This window comes from Dasypus novemcinctus, chromosome 19, assembly GCF_030445035.2.
Source record: "Dasypus novemcinctus isolate mDasNov1 chromosome 19, mDasNov1.1.hap2, whole genome shotgun sequence".
NCBI classification, from domain to species: domain Eukaryota; kingdom Metazoa; phylum Chordata; class Mammalia; order Cingulata; family Dasypodidae; genus Dasypus; species Dasypus novemcinctus.
In genome coordinates this window covers 82,235,760-82,245,920 of record NC_080691.1, presented here as the reverse complement: position 1 = coordinate 82,245,920, position 10,161 = coordinate 82,235,760, and the positions used below count along the sequence as shown (strand labels likewise).

At 65.5% G+C, this 10,161-nt stretch overlaps 2 protein-coding genes across 3 annotated transcripts; one reads left to right on the top strand and one right to left on the bottom strand.

Annotated features, from left to right (window-relative positions):
* Nucleotides 1–31: 31 nt before the first annotated feature.
* Nucleotides 32–5,729, bottom strand: APBA3 (amyloid beta precursor protein binding family A member 3). Of its 2 annotated transcripts, XM_058282120.2 has the most exons (11): nucleotides 5,577–5,729; nucleotides 4,506–5,118; nucleotides 4,378–4,417; nucleotides 2,121–2,266; nucleotides 1,953–2,039; nucleotides 1,710–1,871; nucleotides 1,334–1,504; nucleotides 1,047–1,259; nucleotides 715–834; nucleotides 490–630; nucleotides 32–230 (listed from the first exon to the last, which is right to left on the bottom strand). In XM_058282120.2, exons 2-11 carry the CDS (start codon nucleotides 5,079–5,081, stop codon nucleotides 159–161), a joined length of 1,728 nt encoding a protein of 575 aa, XP_058138103.1. In that variant the 5' UTR covers nucleotides 5,082–5,118; nucleotides 5,577–5,729; the 3' UTR covers nucleotides 32–158. The 2 variants fall into 2 exon arrangements, with proteins under 2 accessions (XP_058138103.1, XP_058138102.1); XM_058282119.2 differs by having other exon boundaries at nucleotides 490–834.
* A 628-nt stretch (nucleotides 5,730–6,357) lies between these two features.
* Nucleotides 6,358–9,017, top strand: MRPL54 (mitochondrial ribosomal protein L54). The gene is made up of 3 exons (XM_004447499.5): nucleotides 6,358–6,527; nucleotides 7,698–7,860; nucleotides 8,700–9,017. Exons 1-3 carry the CDS (start codon nucleotides 6,410–6,412, stop codon nucleotides 8,830–8,832), a joined length of 414 nt encoding a protein of 137 aa, XP_004447556.1. The 5' UTR covers nucleotides 6,358–6,409; the 3' UTR covers nucleotides 8,833–9,017.
* The last annotated feature ends 1,144 nt before the right edge of the window (nucleotides 9,018–10,161 follow it).

The window sequence follows — 10,161 nt, the reverse complement described above, 5'->3', positions numbered from 1 at the left end:
GGGAGGGCCGCGGCGTCGGGAGAGTCGGGGCCCCGGACGAGAAAACGTTTAATTTTGTACATCGGGGATAAAAAAAAAGCCCCAAGGGCCGGGGGCGCTCGGGGGCCGGCGGCGGCTGGCGGGGGCTAAGGCACGGCGGTGGGGGCGGCGGCGGCCGCTCACAGGTACACGGGCTGCTCCTGGCCCGTCAGCAGGCGGTAGGTGGCGAGCGGCATGGTCTTGATGTGCACCTGCGGGGGGCGCGGGGCGGTGGGCGCCGGGGCTGGCTGGGCGGGCGCCCCCCACTCGGGCCCCTCCTGCGGCCCCTTGTACCTCGCCGTGCCCCCCCCGCACACGCCCCCGTACCTTGCCATGGGCCCCCCTGCAGCCCCCCCGTACCTTGCCGTGGCCTCTCCCCCCGCGGGCCCCGCACCTCGCCGTGGCCCTCCCCCCGCGGGCCCCCCCGCAGCCCCCCGCACCTCGCCGTGGGCCCCCCCGCAGCCCCCGTACCTCGCCGTGGGCCTCGGCGAGCAGCTCGATGATGCGGGCGTGGGGCGCGGCCACCACGCTCTGCCCGTTGACCTCGATGATGCGGTGGCCCACTCGGACGCCGCCGCGCTCGGCGATGCCCCCGCGGAGGAGGCTGCAGATCTGGGGGGCGAGGGGGGGACACGCGCTGCCGACGGGGCCCCGCCGCCCGCCCCCGCCCGCCCCCGCGCGCCGCCCGGGCCTCACGATGCCGTCCTCCACGCAGAAGCCCAGCTGCTCGCGGGCGTGGGGCCGGTGCACGATGGCCGTCGTCACGGGCGGGCAGTGGACGATGCTGAGGGTGACCGAGGTCTGGGACTTCACCTCCTGCGCGGGGGGCGGCGGCCGAGTCACGGGGACAGCGAGGGGTGCGGGGAGCTGGGGCCGCCTCCCGGGCCCGGCACGGGGCGGCCCTGCCTGCGCTGGTCCTCGGTTTCCCCGCCTGGGCAGCCAGCGTTGGGCCTCGCGCCCCTTGCCCTCTCCCCGCCTCGGTTTCCCCACGCGGGCGAGGAGGACGCGGGGCAGGACGGGGCACTCACGCGGACGGCGGCCTGGCAGGCGGCCAGGGGCAGCCCCACCAGGCTGGCGCCGTTGACGGCGGTGAGGCGGTCGCCGACGCTCAGGGCGCCCGAGCGCTCGGCGGGCCCCCCGTGCCGCAGGTTGGCGACGACGGCCGTGGGCAGCAGGGAGCCCCAGCCCGACTCCACCAGCGCCACGCCCAGGCCCTCGCCGCGCCGCTTCTCGATGCGCACCTGGGGGGGCGGGGGGGGCGTGAGGGCCGGCCGCGGGGGCCCGGCGGGGGGGGGGGGCAGCCGGCCGCACTCACCTCCCTGCAGTTCTCGCTGTTGGAGAAGTGGGCCAGGTCGGCGTTGTGGGGGTGCGCGGGGGCCCCCGGGCTCTGGGCCGCCACCTGGCTGGGGTCAAGGCCGCGCTCGCGCAGGAACTGGCTGTAGGCCACGGCAAAGGCCTGGCCGATGGCCTGGGCCACGAGCTGGGCCTGCGGGGGGGGGAGCAGGGACGTCCCACCTGCAGCGCCCCCCCCCCCCCGAGCGGGTCCCACCCGAGAGGGAGTGGAGGGGCTGGGGGCACCACTGCCCGCCCCAAAGGCTCTTGGGAAGAGGGGACGCCGGGCCCCGGTGGCCGGTCGGCCCAGGGCTGTGGAAGGTTCCGGAGGGTCCCGGGTGGGGCGGGGGGCTGCTCACGTCGTCCGCCTCGAAGACGTGGCAGATCATCCTGTAGAGCCTGCGCCCGCCGTCCCCGGCGCCGGGCCTGCGCGCCGCCCGCCCGCGGGCCATGAGCACCAGCACGCGGCCGATGTCCGCCGTGTAGGAGACCGTCTGGAGCCCGTGGTCCATCAGGGCCTCCTGCGGGCGGGGGAGTGCAGGCTGGGGGGCGCGGCGCCGGCCCAGGGGTCCCCCCCCCCACCGCCACCGCGGCCGCCGTACCTGGGAGTCGGCCGCCAGCACCTTGATGCGCTTGGTGGAGACGAAGAGGTCCACGTCGGCCATGGGCTGCGTCTCGCCGTCGGGCGCCTGCGGGGGGGCGGGGGGCACGGTGGAGGCGCCCGAGGGCCGGCCGGCGCCCCGCTACGCCCCCCCCGCCCCGGGCCTCACCTTGACGCGGTCGACGGCCTCCCGCGCCTGGGCCATGCGCGCACTGGGCGGGGGGTTCCGCTCAGACAGCAGCTGCGTGGAGCCCAGGTATTTGGCCCCGAACACGACGCCGTCCAGGAGGTCTTCGTGGTCACAGGGACCGCGCGCTGGGGGCGACAGTGGGGCGCGGGCTCAGCCCCGGGGAGCGCCCACCCCGATGCGGCGTGTCCGGGCGGGCGGGCAGGGCTGGGCGCTCTGAGGGCACGCCTGGCTCCACCAGGGCTCTGGAGCCTTCTGCCAGTCTAGAGCCGACTCTGTCCACAGGTTTCTAGAACTCCGTGGTCCAGCCCGAACCAGCGGCCCCGCTCCTGGCTTTTTTTGCAGCATTTCTAGAACCCTAATAGACCCTACTTGATGATTCTGGAAACCCTTGCCATGTTGATCTAGAACCAGACAGCTCTGCCTGTTGTTCTAGAACTCTCCCCCAGTAAGCCCAGGATCGACCCCGTGGTCATGGACTACCCATTCGGAATAGAAAGAGACAGCGTCCTCACATTTAAAGCTCTTGTACTGCCCAGCACCCCAGGTGGCTTCCCTGGAACTCCCTGTTGTGTCTCAATCGAAAGAATGCCCTCAACTGTTCTAGAAACTCCCCATTACGTCATAAACGCAGGCTCAGCCTCTTCAGGGTTCGAGAACGTCTTAATCACGATAGCATCAGGTAGCTCTTTCTATGGGGTTAGGATCCCCAGAAAGTTCACGACCTCATCTGCACCCTGAGAATGATCAGAATAGCCCAAGAACAAACAGCTCTGCATGTGATTCTAGAATCTCCCAATCGCGCCCAGAACCACCTAAAAAGCTTCGCCCCATGTTTCTAGAATTCCCTATACAACCTAGAAACAGGCGTACCTTCACAGGTCTAGAATGTTTTAACCAAGAGCTCTTTGGTTAAGAATCCGAAGCACCCGTTCTAGCTGCCCCTCAGTAAATTCAAATCAAGCCAGTTCTGCCCACTGCCTTTGGTGACTTAATCGTTCCAGAAACACAGGCTAGTCTACCCCTGGGTTCTAGAACTCTGCAGTCCAACACGGCAGCCACCAGCCACATGTGGCTACTGTACACTTGAACTGCAGCTGGTCCAAATGGAGATGTGCTCAAGTATAAAATATACTGGGTTTCACAGATTTAGCTTTAAAAAAAGTAAAATAATTTCAAAATATTGACACGTTGAAATAATATTTTAGGCTATTAATTAAAATATATTAAAACTAATTTTACCTGTTTCTTGACCTCTTAAGTGGACAACTAGGAAATTTACATGGCTCACGTTTCTATTGTATAGCAAACTCTGCTCTAGAACTTTCTAATCATGCTAGAAAGAGAAGGCTCTGTCCATGGTTCTAGGATACCCTCTATCGGTCTAGAAATGCAGAGAGGCACTGGTGTTCTAGCACTCCCCAGCCTAAGTAGACTGCTCAACGTTCCAGAACATTCTCACCAGCCCAGTTTCCTTTAATCCAGAACCAGAGGCAAAGTACTAGGTTCTGGAACTCCCTTGGTGAGTCACAGTCCCACCCACGATTTCAGAACCTTCTTAGAGCTACAGGTCCAAACCAGCCCCCCTCCCCTCTACTACAGAACTTGCTCTTTGGCCTAGAACCTGAGGTTGCTTGGGAAAACTCTAGAACATACTACGTGGCTAAAATTGTTCTGCCTCTACGTCAGGGGCTGGCAAGCTTTTGCTCTAATGGACCAGAGAGTAAACATTTTCGGCTTTGTGAGCCGAAGTTGAGTTGCAACCACTCAGCTTAGCCACTGTAACACAAAAGTGGCCACAGATGGTAAGGAAATGAATGGGGTGACTGTGTTCCCATAAAAACTTATTTATGGACACTGAAATTTGATTTCCACATCATTTTCATGCATCACGGGATATCACTCTTCTTTGGATTTTTCCCAACCGCTTAGGAACGCAAAAGCCATTCTGAGCGTAAGAGATGTCCAAGAGCAGGTGGTGGGTCGGATGTGGGCTTTGGGTGATGATTTGCCAACCCCTGTTCTAAATTCTGGGAGCTGCCCTACCACCCCCTACTCACTCTAGAACATTCTCCAGACCGCCTCGCCTCTCCTAGGCCATCTGGAGTCAACTCAAAACCAACCTCAGATCTTCTCTAGGACCTTCTTACTCGCCAACTTTGGGGCCGCTGGGGGGAGGCTGGCTCTGGCTGTTCTGGAGCCCCTAAATCCCCGGGGCCGGGGCGGGCAGGACACTCACCCTCCTGGAGGGCAGGGTATGACGCCAGGGTCTTGGGGCTCTGGAAGGAGATAGAAGAGGGCCAGGACTGAGACCCCCTCTGTGCCTCCAGGTGGCGGGGCAGACCCGGGAGTTGGGACAGGTACTACCTGGGCGCTGGCAGGTGGCTCTTCAGGGCCAATCAGCGGCGCCGTCTCCAGCCAGGGCTCTGGGGAACTGCTGGAGCTCCTGCTGCCGCCCTGCTCGGCAGAGGCACCCTCTGCCCATTCCGGGGGGTCGGGATCCCCGTTTGGGTCCTCAGGGGGCTGCAACAGGTGAGGAGCCGGCTCTGGGGACCCCTCTGCACGTGGCTGGGGCGGAGGGCACCCCTTGCTGTGCAAAAGGCTAAGCAGGTCGTCTGGTTCTGCCTCGGCGGATAAGAGGCCATGGGCATCGGTGATGTCCTGGGGGGCCAGGCCGTGGCCAGTGGCAATGTGCAAGGGACAGGGGGGTCCCTCGGGGGACAGGCCCACCAGATCGCCCGGCAGAGCCTCAAACCGTTGCACGAGGTCCTGGATACTGGGCGCGTCCAGCTCCATCTGACCGGGGCTGCTAGGGCCTTGTGGCACTGGGTCCCCCTGGCAGACAGGGACGAGGTCCTGAGAAGTTGCCAGGGTGTCCCTGGGCTCCTCTAAGTCCATGGCTGGAGGTCCTGGGGGGACTCGGGGGGTCGGGAGGAATTCCATGCGTGGAGGACAGGCTCAGGTCAGCACCTCCAGGCGGCTGAAAGAGAAAGCGTCCAAGATGAGAATTCCCGGGTGTCAACCTCGGTGCACCCTGGAGCCGGGCGCTGTTGCGCATGTGACCCCCACCCTGCCCATCAAGGACTTTCTGATCACCCCGGCTCAGAACAGGCAGGACTGAGGCCGCAGCTGCCGGGGCGCCAACCCCCCAGGTGCTCTCCTGGGCCCGCCCCCGAGACCCCGCCCCACTCCCCTTGAACCCTGTTCCCTCCAGCTTTGGTTCTCCTCGCCCCGCCGGCGTGAGCCCAGGTTCAAGATCCCGCCCCAATTTCCGAAGCCATCCTAGCCTCGGACCTCGCCACCCAGCCTCAAGATTCAACTCCAGTCTACATCTACGAGCTGACACCCCAGGGTGTCCCCAGATCCCAGGCTCCAGACCCCAGACCCCCGACCTCAGGCGCCGGCCGCGACGCCGCCCAGGCCCGCCGGGACACTCACCTCCCAAACCGAGGTCGCCCGAACCTCGCGCGGGGCCCCGGGCCCCCGCGCCTCCGGACCGCCCCCCGCATATCCGGGGCCGCCTTCCCGGCCGCCGCCGCTCGCCGATTCCCGGCCGGGGAGCGCGCTGAGCTGTCCGAGTCGCGCTCCCGGCCCAACGCGCATGCGTGCTCTCGTGGGGGCATGCTGGGAAATGTAGTTCCCGCGGGGGGGGGGCGGTGGCTGGTGTCCGGGTCGCGGGTTTGAATCCCGGGCCTCCGTTCACGCCGCGTGGGCGCCCGGGCTGGCCTCTGGGGCTAATGACCTCTGCCCGCCGCCTCCGACTGTGGTCGTTATTCCAAGGGACGGCAGCTGGAAAGAAAGGGGGCTGGGGAATTTTAAAGAAGAGCGAGCGGGGGTGTCTTTCAAGGCGGGGGAAGCCTTTTGCAGGAGCACTTCCGGTTTGGCATTCAGCCGGGAGGCGGGTTGGAGCGCCCCGGCTTTAGAACCGGTCTCCCGGGACTTTACCACTCTGGGCCTCAGTTTCCCTGGTTATAAAGTGCGGGTCGTGATAGTACTTTCCTTTTAATTATGAGGATTCAACGAGCAGATTAAGAGGTTAGAAATAGAGTAGAATTAGGAATACGTAATGGGTGACTTTTAAAGCAAATAAGTAATTGAAAAAGGGCAACAAGTCAAGGTGACTGAAAAGGTTTAAATAAATCAATGAATGACTGCCTAAGGCTGGGAATACTACATTTCCCAGAAACCTCCAAGAGCCTACCACTCCCAAGCACCCCCTGGGCTGCAGACGTCTCCAGGAAACGTGCACGTGCAGGCATCCGGCGTTCGTCATGGCGGCCAGACGCCTCTTCGGGGCTACCCGGGCCTGGGCCGGCTGCCGGGTCCGGGACATCCCGGACCCCGCCGCCCCCGGAAGACTTCTGGTCCGGGATTATGCCAAGAAGCCTGGTGAGCTGGGATAAGGGGTACCAAGATGGGGACGATGAACCAACCGGGGAGTAGGTAGTGCGCAGGCGCCGGCCGAGGGCGCAAGCGCAGAGAGGCAGACGTGCAGGCGCACGTCTCCGGGCTGCGTTAGGAACGACTGGACTCAGTGCGCACGCGCCCCTCCGGCGCCCCGATCATTGCTAGTGCGCAGGCGCCAGGGTGAAGCCCTGCGGCAGGGCACATGCGTGCGTCACTGCGCAGGCGCGCGTTGTTAGGCTTTGCCTGTGGACTAAGGAACTTGGGTTCCAGTTCCGCTCGTTTCTCTTAATCACTGTGTGACCTTGGACGAGTCACCGCCAGCAACTGGGGGAGCCCATATCTGGGTATTGCTCATTTAAGCAAAACCCAAAATAAGCCTTTTCAACTTGGGCTGGATACAGCCTTACCTGAGCTCCCTTGATCAAAGGGGGATACTGGCCAATGGTAGGTCTCCAAGGCACGTAGCAGCCCGCGGAGACGTCCTCCGTGAGCTCAGCAGAAGCGATAGAACTAAGAGGGAGTGACTTTGGTGTTATTGTGGTTTGTCCAGATCCCACACACTCAAACACCCTTTGTAAAAGAAGTAGTTTTGTGGTATCTCATATAACATAAAATTGGCCGTTTGAATCATTTTTCGGGAGACAACCTAGTAGCATTAACAAACCATCAGCAAACTTTGTAAAATCACTTCTGCCTATAAAACAAACTCCCCGCTGCCCTCCCCCCAGCTCCTGATCTCCCATCTGTCTCCATGAATCTGCGTATTCTGGAGAGTTCACCTAAGTGGAATCGCATGGTGTCGGCCCTTCCGTGCCTGGCTTCTCCCACCCAGCAAAACGTTTTCGAGGCTCACGAGTCAGCCCTCCCGCCCTTTGCACTGCTGAATAATATTCCCCGGCATGAGTGGACCCCGTTTTGTTTATCCTTCCCCAATCCGTGGACACCAAGGTTGCTCCCACCCTTTGCCCCCCCAAACAGGGGCGTCCGAGGATCCTTCCGAGCCCCCGATTTCAGTTCTTTGGGGTCTGCGCCCAGGATCCCGGCCACCCACAACCCTTTGGGGTGCAGCTGCTGGGGCCCCCGGGGGGAGGGAGCGGCAGGCGGGGAAGGCTGGACCGTGCTGAGCCGGAGCCCCCCTCCCGCTCCCCCCAGCCGTGAAGGGCGGCAGGGGCAAAGGCGGCGTGGCCAGCGAGGCCCTGAAGGACCCGGACGTGTGCACGGACCCCGCGCGGCTCACCACGCACGCCATGGGCGCCAACATCTACAAGGGGCGCCCCGACGTGGCCCTGAAGCCGGACGCCGAGTACCCCGAGTGGTGAGCGGGCGCCCCGGGGAGGAGGAGGTCAGGGAGGCCTTCAGGGGAGACACCCTCCCGGGGGGGGAGCCGGGCGGCGACCCGCTCCCCCCTCCCCACCGCGTGCCTCAGTTTCCCCGTAAGTGGGGAATGTGGAAACCGCCCCTCCCTCAGAGGGTTGTGTGGGGTTAAGGAGCCGTGCTTCAAGTGATGCCTTTTTTTTTCCCTTTAGCAAACATTTATTGAGCGCCAACTGTATGCCAGGCCCTGTGCTAGGCGCTGGGGGCACCCAGGAAACTAGCACAAATTCCCGCCCCCTGGAGCTAGTCGGGGAGGAGACAATAAGTAAATCATCTGGCAGATCGCTGGTGACGCGCCCAGTTAGCGCCAGGGAGCCTGGCACGCGAGTGGCGGGGGTGGGGGTGGGGCCTGGCCAGTGGGGTCTGGGGTTGGGGGAGGGGCCCCCCGGGTCTGGAGCAAAGGCCCGAGGGGGCGGCAGGGGCTTTGCAGGCAGCGGGAACAGCACATGCAAAGGCCCTGAGGCTGGGCCCTGCCTGGTGTGTTGGAGGGACAACGATCGGTGGGGGGCGAGAGTCGGGAGTGGGGGAGAGGGCGGCAGGGAGACAGGGCCCCAGACCAGCCTGGCGGGCTGCGGGGAGGGTTTCGCTCTTTGCCCCGAGAGCAGGGGCAGAACCCGGAAGTGAGCACAGGGCGGGGAAGGTTCCGGAAGGTGGCGTGGCGTGGCCCCCTGCAGGCCGCCACTCCTGTGGGCCGGGCTTCGGGGCTCGGGGAGGCCGAGGCCCCTGGGGTGGGAGCCGTGGGGTGCCGAGCGGCCCTGATGCCCGCCCCCGCCCCGCCAGGCTGTTCGAGATGAACCTGGGTCCCCCCAAGACGCTGGAGGAGCTGGACCCCGAGAGCCGGGAGTACTGGCGGCTGCTGCGCAAGCAGAACATCTGGCGCCACAACCGACTGAGCAAGAACAGGGGCTTCTAGAGGGGGCGGGGGGCCGGGCGCCCCCCCAGGACCTCGCCAGGCCCCGGAGGAGCGACCCTCACCTCACCCACATGCCGGGGGACATGGACTTTCCCGAGCGCCCCCCGGCCCCCCGGACCGCGTCTCGGTGGCCCCACGGCAAGGCTGGACCAGGGCGCGGGGGCAATAAAGACTCTGGGGCCGTCGCCGGCCGCCTGCGCTGGTGGTGCCTGGGGGGTGGGCACGGCCGGCTCCCCGGGGGCGCTCCTTCTCCGACTCCTGGAATCTCCCCGCGCAGCAGACAGGCCCCAATCCCAGGCCTGGGGGGGTGGTCCTAGCCACGGCCTCCGACCCCCCAGGCCACCCGAAGCAGGTGGTCTCTGGGAGCTGCAGGAGCCGAAACGGGCAGAGCTAGGGCACGGCGTCAGGCGCGGCTGAACCCAGGCGCTCCCCTCCACCTCTGGGTCCTGTCGCGCCCCCTGGGGGCGGCACCCCCTGGCAGGGGGTGTGCCAGCCACCCACCACCCAGCGCAGCCAGCCGCCCCGCAGGGAAGGGCCCTCCCCGCCCTGCCTGCCCGCCCAGGTCACGGGATGGTCCCTGGCCGGGCCCCGAGCCAGCCACCTGACCAGGGGGCCCCGGGTGGAAGGAGCAGGGCTGCGCCCGTCCCCCTCGCCCATCCTGGGAGGCCCTCCCTCTCGTCCACCTCCCTGGCGGCCAGGTCTCGGCCCAGAGCCCCCGTCGCTGCCCCTCAAGGTGACCTTGACCTGCAGGTCTAACCAGGCCGCCTCGAGCCCGGCCAGGCCGTGGGGGAGGGACTCCGGGGCGAGGCCACAGCCCCCCAAAGGCGGGAAGTCGGGGGCCTGGAGCTGGGGGGCAGGGCGCCGCCGGAGGCTGCGCCAGGCAGGCCCCCGGGGCTTCAGGCTGTCCCCACGTGCCCGGGGCCACCTGCGGGTGGGCTGGGGGCCGCGTACCCAGGCCTGGCCGTGTGGGGAGAGGACGTGGCACCCATTCACCAGCGTCGTCACCCAGGGTGAAAACCAGAGTCATGGCAGCCCCCAGGCCCGTCCCCCCCCCTTCCCGGCCTCTCGGCTCTGCCCGCAGGCCCCCACCTGCCCCCGCCTGGAGCGCCCTTCCCAGGAGGCCGCGGGGCTCCCCCCACCTCCCCCCAGCGCTCACCGCCGACAGGCCTCCCCGGCCCCCATCAGAAGTGCAGCCCCCACCGCCACCCCCAGGCGCCCTTCGCCGCTTCTCTGCTCTCCCTCGCCAGCGCCGCCACCTGGCGCTCCGCGTGTGGGTTTGGAAACGTCTGGGTTCGTCTCCCTCTGGGACGTCAGGTCCACGGGGCGGCT